Raw genomic sequence first — 17,586 nt, forward strand, 5'->3', positions numbered from 1 at the left:
GCCACGATATTGTTGGGTCGTAACAGTTGCTACAAAATAGATTTCTTTGGATGCTGCTGAGAGCGAGGCAAGTCCACTCATTCCCTCTGCTCTGTTGATGATTATTGTTTCAGACTGAACGAGAAGAGTGTATGGCATTGTGAGATGGATGGGATCTGGTGGATCACCCCATAGCTCAAAGGGTTCACTGCCATCATTGCAAAGGAAGTGAGAGATGGGTGGAGGGACGGAATGCTGGGGTCGTGGGAGAGGGAAAGGAAATGCCAAGCTCTGCTGGCGGCGCATTCAATGTTGCAGCGATAGGCCGCACACCATATGAATCAATCGAAGAAAATGGGACACCGCTGGTTTGTATATTGGATGTATTGGATGTATTGGATGTATTGGATGTATTGGATGTATTGGATGTATTGGATGTATTGGATGTATTGGATGCCAAATACAACATCGCCGCTTCATCGGAACCATTGTGGAATATCACTGTCGGTACCATGGTGTCTGGGATGGATGATGGCGGCGCAATTTGCGTGGCTGACCGTTTGCATGTTCAGTATCGGAATGTGATGGTTTGGGAGTGGTACTCAGTGGATCACGGCCACTTGCCGAGATGCTTGAGGCTGTCTATGGCACCTCGATGATCCTGGTAAGCAGACTTGCGATACCAGAAGACGGCAGTTTCCCTGTCTTCGGGGACACCAAATTCGCTTTCAAAGCACACGGCAAGAGTATACTGTCCGTATCGATTGCCCTCCTCGGCCGACCTGCGGAGCCACTCGACTGCTTTGGTGAAGTCCTCGGTGACTCCATGTCCATAGAAACGGCACGCACCAACCATCCACTGTCCGTAGGAATTGCCTTGGTAGGCAGACTTGGTGTACCACTCGAATGCCTTCGAGTCGTCCTCTGGTACACCCTGGCCACGGTAGTAGCACTCTCCAATCCAAAACTGGCTGTCGCTATGGCCTTCGTTGGCGAGCTGTTCGAAGTCACCAGCTGCCTTTTCCCGGTCCCCAGTGGTTCCGAATCCAAGGTGCAGACATGCAGCCATCAGGTGCCTGCAGAGCCAGTCTCGCTCCGATCCCAGCCGACACAACTCAAAGAACTTGCGAGATGTGGGCGAGTCGGATAAAGTCGAATCACCAGCCAGACATTCCGACTCTCCGAACTTGAACTCATGCGATTTGTTCACTCGAATGATCTCGATGCCCTTCTGCTTGTCCTGGACAGTACCCCGGCCGAGGTAGTGCATCCACCCAACCATGTGAGTGGCGATGGGTTTGAGGACAGGGTTGTTGGACCTGGTGCCAACTTCCTGCCAGTGGTTGAAGGCAACTTCGTCGCTCTGTTCGACATCGTGGCCGATGAACGAGAGCCATGCTCGGAGGAGCTCGATGTGGAGTCGACCATCTTCACTGCCCTGATCCGCAGGCTTGGAGTACCACTCGATGGCGGTAGTGAAGCTCTGATCGACACCTTCACCATACTGATAGCAACTTCCGAGAGCAATTTGGGCCTGAGAGATTCCGCGATCTGCAAGACCCCGATACAGCTCGACAGCCTTGGTGTGGTCTTGGCTGATTCCAACTCCGCTGCGATAACACTCGGCCAGTCGGAACTGTGCCATAGGATGGCTTGTGTTGGCGGCGTTCTCCAAATGGCGGAAGATTCGCTGGCGGATAGCCTCTGATTTGTCTGCAGACTGATCGATAGCGAGATCGACTTGAAGGATCCGTGCCAAAAAATACGATGATGATGGGTTTCCTTGGTCTGCTTGATTATTCAACCAGGATCGGTTCGCTGTCACTTGATCCTTGCAATGAAGCGAGATGGCAATCTGGTCATTTGGTGTGAGGCCGATTCGCATCTGTCCGTCTGGATTGCACAGTCCTTCCTTCTGACACCAGGTGTGGAGGCGAGGCACCTTGGAGCTCAGGAGAGGGCGGGTGCGCTTGCACACTCGGAGCAGGGTCTTGATGGTGCTGTGATCGAGGGCGATCTGGAAACTGTCGTTGAAGCACACGATTGTGAAGATATCTGGGCTGTGTTGGAGTGGGAGCTGGGTGATATCGGGCATCGACGAGGTTGTGCTGGCTTCAGTTTGGCTTTGGTGAGTGGCAGTTGATGCCGTGGCTGAAGCAGGCTCGATCATGCTGGCCAAGTTGACGGAGACAGGAGGGAGGCAAGTGGGCGATGGAGATGGACATGAGACAGAGAGGCATGTTGTGGCGAAGCAAGCCAACACTGGCAAGCCAAACCCTGGCCATCCAATACCACACACAAATCTGGCTCGATTCGTTTGTTTGCTGGCTGGAGTCGTTGTTCCTCTTGCACTGCCACAGTCATTGAACATGAATCGATCATGAAATCGAATGTGGAATCGAAGCCGCATCCTGTCATCCAAGTATGTGCCTCATATATTCCATATCAGACCTGCCGGATCCATCTTGGCAACCACCTCTGCTTCGAACAGCCAGTCCTCATTGCCCACACTCGGAAGGATGTCAAGGTCAAATCCGAGATCAATGTCGTCACAAGGACACCGAACAGCCCACCGACTCCCCGAACTCCAAGACCATCACCCTGCCCCGCACCACAGTGCCCTGCCATGATGGCCCATGAAAGATGATGAAGTGTCAAAGGCGAGATTGTGTGCTGGATTGACCAGAGTTGAGTGCATTGCCACCCGGCTCCAACCTGGATCCACCCTGGCTCCATTTGGCTTCACTGGCAGGTTGATTCCCAAAACTGGTGGCGTCTCCCAGCCTTCTCTTTCCCCCTCGCCTTCTGTCAATCTGCCTTCCATTGACATCGCCTGTCCTGAGACTCTGCAATGTCGGGAGGTGAGTGTCGCATCGTGGCAGGATGGTGGACACTTTCACAGCAGCTGACTGGTGGCTTGCCCTGAACAGACGACTTTGATGCTTTCCTCAAGCGATATGGACTGGAGAGAAACAGGCAATGTCTGCTGGATAACGAATACGACACCATCGACTCGGTAGGTGCTGATGAGGTGGTGGAGTGTGGTCGTTGCCCAGTGGCTGATCACCTTAACGATACAGATTCTTCGGATGTCCGAGTCCGAGATGAATCAAATTGGGCTGAAGCTTGGGGCCATCAACAAGATCAAGTTTGCTCAGCACGATTATCTCAAGCAATCCACAGCCACAACAACTCCCACTGCCCCTCCAGTCGTTGCCATCTCTACCTCGACCCTCACTCCTGCCTCCACCGAGCGAGAATACAACCCGCCTGTCCTCAATCCCGAGTGGACTTGCACCAACGGCTTCCATATCCACGACATCTTCATCAGGTTTGTTGGTGGCGCTTGTTGTTGCCCGTGATCCATTCACATCCGTCTCGCATCCATCTCATCGATATCGCATCCATCCAGCTATCGTGTGGCCAGTGAGGAGGTGACTGCTGTCAAACTCCACTCGGCCCTCAGTGTTAGCCGTGTCGGCGAGCAGCACCCCTCCCATGTCTACCTGGACGCCCGATGCCTCGAGAACGGACTGGACTGGGAGGATGGTTTCATGAACGGCCTGGCCAACTCCAAGGTCATTGTGCTCCTCCTTTCCGAGGCTGGACTCGAGAGAACCAAGACTGCTGGCACCCGCCCAGACAATCAATTCCTCGAGGTGAGTGTCGTCGATCCAGTCCAGCACCACCATCACCATCCACTCGCCATCTACTCACCAATGATCCTGTCCCAGATCGAACTGGCTCTGAAGCAGATGAAGGAGACCCAGAACACCCGCTCACCCGTCCAGATCCTGCCGATCCTCATCAAATCAAGTGTAATGATCAACGGCACCAAGTACATCAAGGACTGGTTCCCCAACACGAACGACTTTCCCGATGCCATCCACTGCCACAGAGCCAGTCCCTCCAACCTGCACCAGATCAGCCCTCCCCTCACTGTGCGCCAGACTCTCGAGGAGTTGCTCAAGTTGCAGGCGCTGATTGCTGCCGATGACTATGCCGTCACCAAGTGAGTGTGTCTGTGTCCGACTTACTGATGGCATCCGTCTCATCAATCAGTCAGTTGATGCAGACCATCCAGATGCTGACTCACACATCCACAGACTCGTCCCCGAGATCCGCGAGACTTGGAAGAAAACCAACCTCGTTGCCACCGTGCCAACTTATCTCCCGACTGGATCGACTGTCCTCACTGCCAACGAGAACCACGCCCTGCGACTCCTCCTCAGTCCCATCGACTCGGCCCTGGACAGACGAGCACTCGAGAAGCTGTTTGTCGAGGGCACCCGCCAATGGCTGTTCGACCAAACCACCGACTGGGTCAACCAGGACACCACCGACACTGTCCTGTGGGTCAATGCCGTTGCTGGAGTGGGCAAGTCTGTCGCTGCCGCCCAGATCGCCAACATCCTCCAGGCAAACGCACAGTTGGTGGCAGCGCTGTTCCTCAAGTACAACGACACCCGCAAGAACAACCCTCGATCGGTGCTGAATACTATCGCATACGGTCTGTGCAAGTGGTACTCGCCGATCGGCCTCAAGCTGCTCGATGCTGGCCACTCCAAGGACAGTCTCGACAAGATGAGCATCAACGATCTGTTCAAGGCCGTGATTGAGGATCCACTCGCGGCTGTCGGTGGCTACAAACCACAGGAAGCGATCGTGATCATGGTGGATGGACTGGACGAGTGTCATCCCCGCGACGAGATCCTCGGGTTCCTGGCCAGTGGACTGCAGCGACTGCACACGAAGCATCCGTGGCTCAAGTTACTGCTGACATCCCGTCCCGAGGACGATATCAAGGCAGCATTCGATGGAGTCCCGACCAAGACAATCGAACCCTCGAGCGAGGAGAACATCCGTGACCTCGAGGTGTTCATCCGCCACCGACTGCGAGTGTATGACACTCTCACTGACTCGGACCGCACCAAGGCAGTCGCCATCCTGCTGGACCAGTCCAAGACATTCGTGTGGATCAACCTGATCCTCAACACCGTCGACGCAGCATCCAAGGACGGCCCAGTGACACTCGCCACGATCAAGGACATCAACGACAGCGCTGCCGATGTCGGGCAGCTGTACCACAAGACATTCGCCAAGATCCACTCGCAGTCGAGCCACCCGGCCGAGCTGGTCACCCGGCCGAGCTGGTCACGGTGGTGTCGGCCATCGCCACGGCCCAGTCGATCCTGACCCCGCAGATCATCGCCGATGTGTTTGGACTCGAGATCGGCGTCGTTCGCGAGTGTCTCAAGAGCCTCAGTCTGGTCCTCGATCCTGGCGCCAATGGACTGGGTCCCCGAGACAGCCAGTCCACCAACACCGAGGTCAAGTTCAACCACAAGTCGGTGGCGGACTATCTCCTCGGCGACGCATCGACTGGCCATCCGTGGCATGTATCGAAAGAGTTCCACACGGTGTTTGCCAAGGGATGTCTCGGTGTGATCCTCTCGCACGACCCAGTGATCAACATCTGCGACATCTACGACTTTCACGACAAGATCGCTGACCTAGAGGACAGGGTTGCAGCCAAGATCACACCGTCGCTGCGATACAGCGTCGCCCACTGGATCACACACTTTGTGTGGTGTGTGGACGGAGTGGCCGAGTCGAGTCCGGTGTGGCAGTCGGCCGAGATGGTCGATGTGGCAGCGGTGCTCACTCGGTTCGTCAAGACGCATGTGTTCTTCTGGCTCGAGTGTGGGTCGCTCACACATGTGGTCAAGCCGATCATCGAGCAACTGGCTGTGCTGCGAGGAGTGATCGCCAAGGCACCCAGCACCATCGTCGACGACACCACGAAGGAACTGGTCAAGGACACGTATCGATTCATCCGCGAGTTTGCCGATCCGATCATCAAGAGTGCACCACAGGTGTACAACTCGGGGTTTGCATTCACACCGAAGGAGACGGCGATCTACAGGGCATATGCCAACCAACTCGAGGACAAGATCCCGTTCCTGGTCACCTGCGGTCCAGCACCCACCTGGGAACCGTGTGAGATGACACTCACTGGCCACACCTGGGATGTAGTATCGGTGACGATCTCACTTGATGCCAAGTGGATTGTCTCCGGCTCCGGTGACAAGACAATCAAAATGTGGGATGCAACCACTGGCCAGCTGAAGAACACTCTCGAGGGACACGCAGCCGGTGTGCTCTCCGTGGCGATCTCGCCCGATGGCAGGTGGATTGCATCTGGCTCTGATGACAGCACCATCAAGGTATGGGATTCCACCACGGGCGAGGTGATGCACACCCTTGAGGGACACACAGGCGGTGTAAAAACCGTCGTCGTATCATTCGATGCCAAGCGGATTGTCTCTGGCTCTTGGGACAGCACGATCAAGATATGGGACATTAAAACGGGCCAAATGAAGCACACTCTCAACGGACACACAGCCGGTGCGCTCTCCGTGGCGATCTCGCCCGACGGCAAGTGGATTGCATCTGGCTCTGATGACAGCACCATCAAGGTATGGGATTCCGCCACGGGCGAGGTGATGCACACCCTTGAGGGACATACCGACCCAGTAAACTCCTTGGCGATCTCACCTGATGGCAAGTGGATTGCATCGGGCTCCAATGATATGACCATCAAAGTATGGGACATCTTTTCTGGCGAGCTCATGCGCAACATCACGGAGCACCAAGATTTTGTAAATTCGGTGGCATTCTCGCCCGACGGCGAGTGGATCGCCTCCGGCTCGACTGACAAGACCATCAAGGTATGGGACTCCACCACGAGTGAGGTGAAGCACACCCTCGAAGGACATACCGACCCAGTAAACTCCATAGCCATTTCATATGATGGCAAATATCTCGTCTCGGGCTCAAGTGACGAGACTGTCAAGGTGTGGGATATCACCACACATCAATTGAAACTCGCTCTCGACGGACACTCAGGCGGTGTGAACTCCATGGCCATCTGGCCCGACGGCGAGTGGATCGCCTCCGGCTCGACTGACAAGACCATCAAAGTGTGGGATGCCTCCACGGGCCAGCTGAAGCACACCCTCGAGGGACACACTGACACTGTAAATTCCGTGGCCATCTCCCCCGATGGCAAGTGGATTGCGTCCTGGTCATTTGATAGAACAATCAAAATCTGGAACACAAAACAATGGAATTTGACTGACAACATCAATGTCGAATGGTATCCTTGCCAGAGCCACGGTCAGCCAACAACCTGTTATGCTGCGAATGGGAAATTTTCGGCTGATGGATCATCTCTCAGTGGAGTGTTTAGCCTATATTATCAAGGGCAATCAGGGACTGAATATTTGGAGAAGAAGATTTACTGCTGGCTACGGAATGGGAAATTGACAAGCATAAACTCAGATGAGCCACATTCCTTTGTCGCGGCATCCGGGTCATCCACTTTGGTCGATTGGATTGATAATGACCAAGCAAACAGGTTCCAGTGGATCCGACATGGTCCATACATCCTCCATATTCCATACTCCTTCCTCAACTCCCGATATTGCTTCTCTACAAAATTCGGGGGTTTGATTGCGATGAGCAACGTTTTCCCGGTCCGGCCCCTTGTTATCCTGGTAAGTCCATATATCTTCCAATACTCTTCTCAGTTTTTGACTAACATCCTTGCCCCACAGCCAATATACATCAGCACGCAAGAGATCCATGCCGAAGTTGCGAAATGCAAGGAGAGTGGAGTACAAACAATCCAGCGCTTGTTGCAATGATGCGGAGCACCGTTCATTCTGTATTGTCGCCAAGTCCTCTTGATTGTTTTTTTTTTTTTGTTTACGGTAGTTGTATATTCAGGAATATTCAACAAGCCATCAGTACCATGCGGTACCCGGCAGTGGGCGTACAAGCAGGCTCACACACCCCTGTTGCGGCTCTCGCCGACTCTCCAGCCCACAAGGCGGACCATGGGGTGATCACTTCCTCCAAGAGGTCCCAGAGGAACTCGCATGTCTCCGGGTCCCGCTCGAGGCCCCTTACTCTGGCCATGGGAGCTCCGCTCCGGGATCTCCTCAAAGCCCATTGTTGGGGTCGCTGTCATGGCCTCGTGCCGCTCAGCGCCCCAGTCGCTCTGTCACTGCTCGGTGTGGGGAGAGGGCTGCCTCTCCTGCTGGTCGTTGGGAACGGTGTGTCTCCGAGTCCGAGGTCGTCGTCCGAGACCAGGTCTGGACTCAGGTCGGCATCGTCGATCAGATCGATGCTTGGTATTGTGTCCGAGAGCAAGTCGACACTCTGGTCGCTCTGCCAATCCCTTCCGTGGCTGGGCAGGTCGTCGTCGATGTTGGTAAGGAAGGAAAAGTCCAGATCTCTCTCCAGATCCAGGTCCCAGTATGGCACCGAACTCATTTCGGAGCTCTTGTCTGTTGAGTCGTCGTCGGTCAGCCGGAGTCGCTCCAGTCGTGCCAGCACCTCTCCGTGTGTGTTGGAGGGGGTTTGTTACATTCGTCAACTTAATATAGTCAGACTGCCTATCAGGTCCAATAGGTTGGTATCCTGAACGTTATGTCCATAGGCAAGCCTATCTACTCTTGCTGCGGCTTGCGCTCTCAGCTACCCATAAGATAATCGATCATGGGATCGAATCCCGCATTCTCGCCATCCAGGGTCAGATGTACACTTTACACATTACAAATGGGACACATTCCCTATCCCATATGATAGCGAAGTATGCGATGTGCTTGCGTCAAGCAAAGCCACAAGAAATAAAACAGATTACTTTGGCAGCCTCCGAGTGAAGACCGCCGGTCGCTCTCCGGTCTCCACAATCGACCTGCACACTGTCTCGGAGTGCCAGCGATGGATGGTGCTCTTGGACACACTGAATATTGAAGCAACCTTACGCAGGCTATGGATGAGGTCGTAGCATCGCAATGCGGCGGTGCTCTTGGACACACTGGCGAATGGTCATGGCCAGCGCGCGATAACATTGGGTAACAAAATATTCGATGAATGGTCAAAACCCGGGTGTCCCGTTTTTAATTGGATTAACTGTAAAGTGTATTGACAGCCGAGAATAGCCGCGAGAGCATTGGTTGCAGCCACCAAACCTGGCTGGATCCTGTCCTCGCTCTCCGCCGAGACGCACCGAGAGGCGCCGAGAGCGGCCGCGAGACGCCGCAGCGAGATGCCGATCCCCGTTGGCCTCGCTTCGCTGTTTTCGCTCTTTCGCCCCATCTCTGCTTTCTATCGCTTTCGTCATCACGCATTCGTCATCACAGCTGCCGTTTCAGCCGCCATCGCATCACTCCCACTGCTTCCGCACTCGCCTGCTCTCCCGACGACTCTGCCGATCGATCAGCTGCGCTCCAGCGCCGTCCCCTTCCATCCGCCACCCGCTCGGTCCTAGTTCGCCTGAATCGCCCGCCATGGATCCCGCCTTTCAGTCTGATGTCGAGGCCGACCTCAACTCCTCCTTCAAGGCTGCGGCCCTGGCCCTGACCACGCTCTACAAAGACTCGCTCAAGCACAGCAAAAACTCTTACAACCAGGGCTACTCGCAGTGTCTCCGGGACATTATGACGTTTGCATCGCAGCAAAGCCACCGCCTTCCAAACACCAACACCCACGTCATCAACGTCGCCGATCTCGTGGCCTTCATGACGGCTAGGGACAGCGAGCTGCAGAGCTTGCATCAGGGCTCTCCTTCGCAGCGCCGCTCGCACCCCGCCCCTCACGTCTCTGGTAACTCGGCCGACACCCTTCCGCCCTCCAGCCTTAGCGCCCCCGTGCCGCCATCCCAGCCGGCGGCCCAGTCAATGCCGACCCCCAGCCCGCCGAAACCGTCGCCCGTGGAGCACCACCCTAATACTTTTTGCCCGCCGTCAACTTCGTTCACCTTCACCAGCACTGTAACGGCCGTCGATCCCTCCATCCCAGGCATCCCACTTATCCCAATGACCCAGGCCATCTTCCATCCGCCGACACCACCCGTGGGCTCGACCGAATCCAGCACACAATCTGTTCTGGGCCACAACCAGATGATGGAGCATGCCATGGACGATGGCCATTCGGACACAGGATATCCGCACCATGGTGAACTCAAACGGCGCTGGAACCCAGAGTTTACTGCCTTTGGCCGCTCGCTGGGCCTGGATGAGCAAGCATACAAGACACTCATTGGAGATCCGTCACCCAAGCGTCAAAAATGGCGACGGGACGACCGCATGTCAGACTGAATCCGCTTCGGCGCCCGGAAACACCCAGGACGCATGCGTGGATCTCATCCCGCACGCATGCTCCGATTCGTTTGGGGGATGAGCGCATCAACGAAACCTGTGTCTGCATGAGCGTTTCCGTATGCTAAGCACGGCAAAGCACTTCACGTCGATTCGCGGCGTTGGATCGATCAACTCAACGGCCGAAGATGGTGCCGCTGCCTTCCAATCTTGGTCGTTTGGACGAACCAGCTGCTCAAGACACACGGACAAGCGACGGACCTATGCCCGATAGATGGGCCATTTTGTCGCTCTCGTTTCGGAGACGACTCGGATCTTTTGCGCATCAAGTTGGTCGTCTCGCTGCGTTGGCCACTGTCGCTTGGCTCGCCTGGGGTCTGCTGCCACCTAGCTGCATACACTCTGGGACACTACGGCCCGCACAGTCATCACTGTCGCCACAACTTGTCATGGTTGCTCTCCCAACACATCGTCGCTCAACGCCAGTGGTTTCGTTCTCTCATTCGATCTGCCGGGTCTGCCCAGATCTCGTCTGCCCTCCGTCTTGCTGGACCTAATGCCGCCTTGGCTTGACCCCCCCCCCTGCACCTCCCGTTTCTATCATGCCTGTCTGTCCAGCAAGTATGTTCAGCCACTCTATCCCTCGTTTGCACCATAAGCCTTTTTCTGTTTGCATAGTGCATATCTGCACTGGTCGATATTTACAATATAGACTCATGGCAATGCTGCGGCTCCCGAGCTGTCCTGGCCGTCCTGGCCGCCCTGATCTCCATCGACGCATCCTCGGCAATTGTTTCGGGCAAAGGCCGAGTGATTGGGGCTCCAACATCGAAGGCAACAAGCGGTGCCGTCGAATCCAATAACGCATTTTGCTCGCCTGCGTTTCGCTGACCCGCATTGCTTGCTCGCTGCATCATCCGTCCACATCCACATTCATCAACAGAGCTCTGCTCGCCTCCTCGCCATCCAGGCTCGCACCCCCCCCCGCATCCGCTGGATTCCGCCGCGTCAGCGCCGGCTCACCCGATCTCCTGGTGCTGGCTCAGCCGTCGGAGCCCTCGTTGTTGGCTCTTTCCCGCATCTCGCCGAGTCGGTCCTTTATCGTCCTGCAGCGTCGCTGCTTACTGCATATCCACCGCAGGTTCCGCTCGCCAGATCTGAACCAGGCGTGCAGTTTTCTTTTATTCGGTCTGTCGCATCTGACCCTGCAAGCAATCGTTTGCTGGACCCGCTTTGCCATGGCAATCCGTCGGCTTTGTCGGCCCAGGCGTCCCCTGGCGCTCTCCTGGCCTCTCCAGGACAATGCGCTGGCTGGGCTAACTCGCTTGCCTCTCGTCCCCCATATCAATAGACAGCGGTGCAGTTCCAAGTCTCGGCCGCATCCGCATTGCCCTCGACCACACAGGCCATCCCGTTTCTCCAGCCAGTCCGGCCGCGCTTGCCAGAGTCGCAAGTTGCTCCCATCGCTTGTTCGGCCCCTCGTCTCATCAATCGATTCCTGTCCTTGATCCTCTGATCCTTAAACCCTGCTCTTGCATCTAATCCGCTGCGGCTCCCATCCACCCCATGTCTTATGTCACAAAGCGATGTCCTCGCTGCCGAGGCAATGGCCGAATCCATCCCGTCGATACTACTTTTGAGTGTACGTTTTTGCCGACGTGTCCGCACTGCGTCAAATGCAACAACTGCATCAACGGCCGGATCGTCGGTGGAGGTGACAGCGATTCACCGACTCGGCCCGTCTCTGTCCGGTCGCCCTCGAGACCCGTAAGCAACTTCATCCCGACCGATTCGCCTGGCCAGGCCCCAATTGCAAGCAGCAATCCGGGCGTGGCTGCCACCAGCCCTGGTCCTGCTGCCGTGCCGGCCGAATCATCCGCAAACCCTTTGATATCGGCCCCTCCGAGCTTAAGCCTGCTGCCAGAGGCGCCCGTTCTGCTCCCGAAAGCACCATCCAAGGACAAAACCCCGGTCGAGATCGATTTCCGGTCGGCCCTGGCTCGTAAACGCAGGGACCGTGAAAAGTCGGGCCAGTCGCAAGCAGACGACCCCAGGGCATTTCCTCACGACGAGCCGAGCCAGCTTTCGGCCTCTCCCGCACCTGCGTCGACCGATACCTCGGCCGCAGAGGCCAGCTCGTCCCGGGCCGGGTCTGTCTCTGTGTCTGAATCTCCTGGCTCGTCCTCAGCGATCCCAAGCCATGTGCGGGTCGCGATGCCACGATCGTCCTCTCGCCGGAGTATCGACGAAGGGCTATCGACCCTCAACCAGGAGCAGGAACGGCTGAATCGGTTTGTAGCTGAAGAACTGGCGACCCCGGTTCAGGCCAAATTGGCTGCCTCGCCCGGTCCCCAATGCGCCTTGCCTCCGACCGAAGCGCCTGCTGAGACTCCAACCCCGACCACAACTCGTGCGCCTGCAAGTGGCTCCGAGCCCTCGGGCCAGACGGAGCTCGTATCAGTCAAGCACGACGATGCCGAGCCCTCCAAGAGTCCCTCACAGATCGAAGCAGAGGCAGACGCTATCAAATCGCAGGCCAGCACAACCGCTCCGGCGCCTTCCATCCGATGCTCGCCAGATATGATTGCGACTGTTGAAACTGCTGATACCGCTGATACCGTCGCTATTGCCAGTGTACCAACCGCTCCGGATCAATTCATTGCCATTGCAGCGCCAGTGGTTTCGCCCAACGCTATCGCACTCGCAGACATCATGCCCCCATTCGAAATCACACCAATCGAAGTCGCTGTCACAGTTGATGTTGTGATGGCCAGCCCTCGTCACTCAAACGCATCCAGCACCCTTGCTGCCTTGATTCCACCCTCACTGCTAGCTCGCCGACAGAGCAGCATCAAGGACCGCATCGGCGACTTGGTCATGTCGGGGCTATCGCCATCAAACATCTCACCGCCCGGTGCCCAGTCAAACACCCACTACCGCTCGATCGAGGCGCTGCATGACACAGCCCTGACCTCGAAGCACAAGTCTGTCTTTGAGGAAGTGCCGGGAGATCCACAGCTGGCCAACAAGCAGGCTGCTGAGGTGCCGGGCGCGCAGCACGATCCGAGTATCGAGAGATCAAGTGTGCATCAAGACAAACCAAGCCCCGAGAGGCCCAGCATCCACCCCGACAAGCCCATCTCGGGCCTCAAAAAGCACTTGAGTCTATCCCACATGGCCGCCTTTTCGCACGAGCCTACAGCAACGGGTGTCTCTCCCCCTGGCTCTGCAGCCTCTGCAGTCTCTGCATCGATGCGGCGCCGGAGCGGCGAGCTGTCCTCGACCCCAGTTTCGCCAGAGGTCGGCACCGGTACCGGTACTGTCGGCGTCAAAAAGTCCACCAAAGACTTTTTAGGGTTCGGTACGCGGCACGCCAAACGGCCGGACGAATCCATGCGGCTCCGGACTGGCATGAGCACCTCTCATGGTGACATATCCAAGTTGGTGGCGTCGACGACAAGCACCATCCCGCTGTCACCCACCCGCAGCATCTCGACGAATGCAGGAACCCCGTCAATACCTGGCCCCCAGATTACGACGATCCCCTTGGCAACGGGCGACTCGTCTACTGCCATCGGCCTGCGCAAAGGCCGAAAGGGGCAGTATTCGACCCAGAGCATCAACTCACTCAACTCGGGCGCGGCATCGGGAGCGGCCTCGACTGCGAGCATGGCAAGTGGCCAGTCCAACGGTAGCATCAATGGTGATGCACCGGCAGGTACGTTGAGTCCAGACGCCACCGTGGACCTATCCACGGACCTAGTCTCAGAGGAGCAAATGCGGCAGCCCTGATTCTGTGGTTGATTGTGTAGTCGATTCTGCGGTTGATTGTGTGGTTGATTGTGTGGTCAATTCCAGCCCATGATAGATTCACACACTTTAATTTGTCCATAGTGCCGATCAAAAAGGCTTTCAAGAACTTCCGCGAGTGGCACTCGAGCTTGGTTCTTGGTAAGTGGACAATCCAGCATGTCAAATTGACTCGCTCGGCTATTGTCTAACAGCCAGTTGCCCACCACTCTGTTCCACAGACTCTGCACATCGACCAGAGCAGGTTTGTGTTGCCCGTGGCTCGTGCGTCTATCTGGATCTGCTTTGAACTATCGGGGGAGCTCGTCTGGGCTGGAGTGCATCTGTAGCATGGCTGAGTGGCAACCCCCCCCCTTGAATCAATGCGATTGACTGACCATCCACCTTTCGGAATCTTGCCCTTAGGAAGAATACACCTTTCCTGTTAATATTATGCTCAAGACGCTGTTTGGAACAAAGACATCGCACGGTAGGTCCCAGTGGCTCAACCTCAGTACTCAAGTTTGGTCGAAAGCTCCGATTCCGCCCCGCCTTCTCGGAAAAGCAATTAAACGCATCATTAATCCGTAGATCCAGCCGATCGCATGTCCTGGGCAGCCCGATGCGTCCACACTTCTCGCCAGGCCGGACTCTGGGGCCAGCAGCAACAGGACGCCATATCACCTGGCACGGGGCTATCCGAGCTTGGTATGTTGGCGTGACGGTATATCGACGCTGCTTCCCAATAGTCAGAACTGTATGATTTTCAAGGCTGACGTGCCTTTGGTCGTGATCATGATCAGATGCCAATCCGGAGGCCGAGATCCGCTATCGTGTGCTCGATATCTTCCAGGGTAAGCAGATGAATTGAGTGCGCTAGTTAGCATCGATCATAGGCGCTGTGTAATTCTGTTGGTAGAGTTCCGAATGGAGGCAACTTTGCTCAAAGCGAAACTACTGCGCTCGTGTCTGGTTCGGTATCAAATATGCAGACGGCAAGCTCGACAAGATCAAATACGAAGAGATGGATGGGCTGCTCTATGTCAGCAGCGGCACGGCATATGCCTTGTTGGATGCGCTGATCTTTCCTCTGTCGCAAGGTACGCCGTGAATCGGTGGACATTTCCCATATCGCGAGCCATCAAACTGTTATGTCGTTGACTCGCTGCCAGTGTTCCGATCGCTGACTCATGGCGCTTTGACGACTAATCCGTGGCTCACTCGCTGGCCCACTTGTCACTGGTGACGCATTTGTCACGCTTGTTGCATCGCTCCACGCTTGTTGCATCGCTCCACGCTTGCATCCAGATATGGGATATTCTGAGGTCTTTTTGGCCTCGTATCGCTTCTTCATGTCTCCTCGGACGCTACTCAACTCGCTTGTCGAATGGTACAACGTTGACCTCGACGAGGACGCAAGCTCGTCGCAGCACCAGTTCCTGAAAAAAAATCGCCGTCAAATCCAGGGACGAGTCGCCAAGATCCTGCTTCACTGGATCAAGAAGTTCTGGCACGATTTCACCACCTCCAAGATCCTTCTGAGGGAGCTGACGATCCTTGTCGACCAGATCTCGCAGACATCCTTTGGAGATGGACAGAAGATCACACAGGCGATTCGCGAGCAGGTGCGTGCCCATACTGACCGTGACACACACATACTGGTTGGCGCATGCTATGAAGCACATAGCGAGCAGGTTTTATGCAGGCCTGTGTGCGATAGTCGGGCTCGCTGCGACCGATGAGGCTTCATATTTACTGATTACGTATCGATTACATGCACTGCTGTGCCCGCGGGCGCCGATCTCCACAGAGATTGGCTTGGTTCACGGCGCAGTATATCGCCCCCTTTCCGATGAAGCCCAGCGGCCCATCCAGCGGGAACATGCCCCTGATCAGCGATTCCCAGAGCGCGCGGCAGTACATTGCCAACCTGGAGCCTGAAGACCTGGCCCTGAACCTCACTACCATCGAGCGCTTCTACTTTGGCCAAGTGACGCCGTCAGCCTATCTCCACGTACTTCACCGACCTGTTCCGCAAGCTGGCGCGGGATTGGATCCATCGCTCCGGGTCCTGGTGGATTATATCACCTGGTTCAGCTCCGTCTCGACGCTTGTGTCCAACTATGTGGGTCTCGAAGATGGGTCCAAGAAACGCGGCAAGGCCATCAAAAAGTTTATCAAAACAGCAAAGGTGTGTTCTGTGATAAGGGCCACTTCCTTGGGCAATCGATCTGGTCTGTACTCGTCGCTCACCTAGTAGTCCGAACCGCGTATATAATGTCAGGAATGCAAGAAACTCCAAAACTACAACACGATCTTTGCCATCATCCATGGCCTCAAGCGCCCGTGGATCGTAAAGCTCTCGGGTGCATGGGAGTCGCTGTCGACCAAGCATCTGGATACCTTCCGGGACCTGGACTCGCTTATGGATCCAACGCGTGGATTCCACAACTACTGGCTGGAGCTTGGAAGCGCCAAGGTCCCTCTTGTGCCGTGCTTTGGTAGGTCTCTGGCGAGTTACACTGTCCACCAGACTGGCTCATTGGTCAACGGTGTCGTACTGGCTGCTGGCTATGCGCTGGCCTTCGAGCGACCATGCGCAAAAGTCCGCGCGTACGTACACTGGCAGCAATCATGTGTTGTTCCCAAAATGCCCATTGCCCCCCCCCTCAATACCAGACCTGCACGAGCTGACAGATACTGCATTCAATACCTGTTTCAAGCGCTGCATATGCACGAGCTGATCGATGCGTTCGAGGAGCACTTGACCTACGAAGAACCCCAGTCGCCTGCCGCCCCAGTAACACCGTCATCACTCGGAACCCCGGCCTCATCGATCGCGCCGGACTCGCTGACGGACGACCGCGATTTGATTCGCATCCTGAACTTTAACAAGTTCTATGTCATGTACGAGATCATCACGGACCTCGAAATTTATCGCAACACAGCCTATCCGAAATTGACGGACTCGGATGTTGCCGGACTGGTGCTGGCATGTGTGCGCGAGCTGTCTGCGGCGGAGGTGTTTGGACCGGCTGGAGAAGACCCGACGCTGTCGGCCAGCCACAAATCAGCGCTTAAATCAGGCAGCATCAATCTGAAGGAAAAGAAGCGGGAATCGGCGACTACAGCATTTCCAAAATGAAATGGGACACCCCGTTTTTGACCAGGACAGTGTTTTTTTCTGGAATATGAATACACACCCACTCATCGCATTCATGGCCAAGCACAGCACCATCTTGATATCGAGAAACCACACTTTGTCCGGAGCTGTGCAAGCTGCCATACGCTGTGGGATCGAGACATTAATGCCTCAAGGAACATGATCTCGGTATGTCAGTCGATCACCGCCCATGGAGATCGACCGGGTGTATTCAAGACTGTGCTCCCGAAACCAACCAAAACCACTCGATTGCCAACCAAGACGGGAAACAATCTCACGGCCTGCCCGCTGGGGCCTACAGTCAGTCAGCGGGTTTCAGACATCTGAAGCCAGGAAGTGACTGTCCCGTTTCTTTCTGGACCGACTGTACCAAGTCATGATGGACAACGCCGACCAGCTCTGCAGCCGGAGTTGGACGTCCTGCCCTCCCCCTGTCGAGCCTGTCTCAATACAAAGAGCACTTTTAGCACGAGCAAAAAACATCCG

The 17,586-nt window shown here is 55.8% G+C and overlaps 4 protein-coding genes across 4 annotated transcripts; 3 read left to right on the top strand and 1 right to left on the bottom strand.

Annotated features, from left to right (window-relative positions):
* Nucleotides 1–354: 354 nt before the first annotated feature.
* Nucleotides 355–564, top strand: BJ171DRAFT_512964 (uncharacterized protein; the record flags this gene model as incomplete). The annotated part of the gene is made up of 1 exon (XM_053111710.1): nucleotides 355–564. A coding segment is annotated over one exon (210 nt), but the record flags the coding sequence as incomplete, so codon positions are not given.
* Nucleotides 355–2,149, bottom strand: BJ171DRAFT_600702 (uncharacterized protein; the record flags this gene model as incomplete). Its single annotated transcript, XM_053115037.1, has 1 exon — nucleotides 355–2,149. One exon carries the CDS (start codon nucleotides 2,147–2,149, stop codon nucleotides 590–592), a length of 1,560 nt encoding a protein of 519 aa, XP_052964774.1. The 3' UTR covers nucleotides 355–589.
* Nucleotides 2,150–9,149: 7,000 nt separating this feature from the next.
* On the top strand, nucleotides 9,150–10,242 carry BJ171DRAFT_165891 (uncharacterized protein). The gene has a single exon (XM_053105910.1). The coding sequence runs from the start codon at nucleotides 9,339–9,341 to the stop codon at nucleotides 10,146–10,148; it is 810 nt and encodes a 269-aa protein (XP_052964776.1). The 5' UTR covers nucleotides 9,150–9,338; the 3' UTR covers nucleotides 10,149–10,242.
* Nucleotides 10,243–11,231: 989 nt separating this feature from the next.
* On the top strand, nucleotides 11,232–17,160 carry BJ171DRAFT_600705 (ras guanine nucleotide exchange factor domain-containing protein). Its single transcript, XM_053115038.1, has 12 exons — nucleotides 11,232–11,336; nucleotides 11,500–13,866; nucleotides 14,043–14,099; nucleotides 14,180–14,202; nucleotides 14,364–14,427; nucleotides 14,529–14,645; nucleotides 14,741–14,791; nucleotides 14,930–15,037; nucleotides 15,246–15,562; nucleotides 15,748–16,128; nucleotides 16,222–16,438; nucleotides 16,661–17,160. Exons 2-12 carry the CDS (start codon nucleotides 11,715–11,717, stop codon nucleotides 17,080–17,082), a joined length of 3,909 nt encoding a protein of 1,302 aa, XP_052964777.1. The 5' UTR covers nucleotides 11,232–11,336; nucleotides 11,500–11,714; the 3' UTR covers nucleotides 17,083–17,160.
* The last annotated feature ends 426 nt before the right edge of the window (nucleotides 17,161–17,586 follow it).

Source organism: Polychytrium aggregatum (genome assembly GCF_025602895.1).
Source record: "Polychytrium aggregatum strain JEL109 chromosome Unknown BJ171scaffold_29, whole genome shotgun sequence".
In the NCBI taxonomy this organism is placed as follows: Eukaryota; Fungi; Chytridiomycota; class Chytridiomycetes; order Polychytriales; genus Polychytrium; species Polychytrium aggregatum.

Bases quoted from the DNA above. Each gene is read 5' to 3' on its own strand.
- BJ171DRAFT_165891 (XM_053105910.1), top strand. From the start codon at position 9,339: ATGGATCCCGCCTTTCAGTCTGATGTCGAGGCCGACCTCAACTCCTCC.
- BJ171DRAFT_600705 (XM_053115038.1), top strand. From the start codon at position 11,715: ATGTCTTATGTCACAAAGCGATGTCCTCGCTGCCGAGGCAATGGCCGA. The intron at 14,203-14,363 runs GTTTGTGTTGCC...TCTTGCCCTTAG, and splicing joins CTGCACATCGACCAGAGCAG to GAAGAATACACCTTTCCTGT. The intron at 14,428-14,528 runs GTAGGTCCCAGT...ATTAATCCGTAG, and splicing joins TGGAACAAAGACATCGCACG to ATCCAGCCGATCGCATGTCC.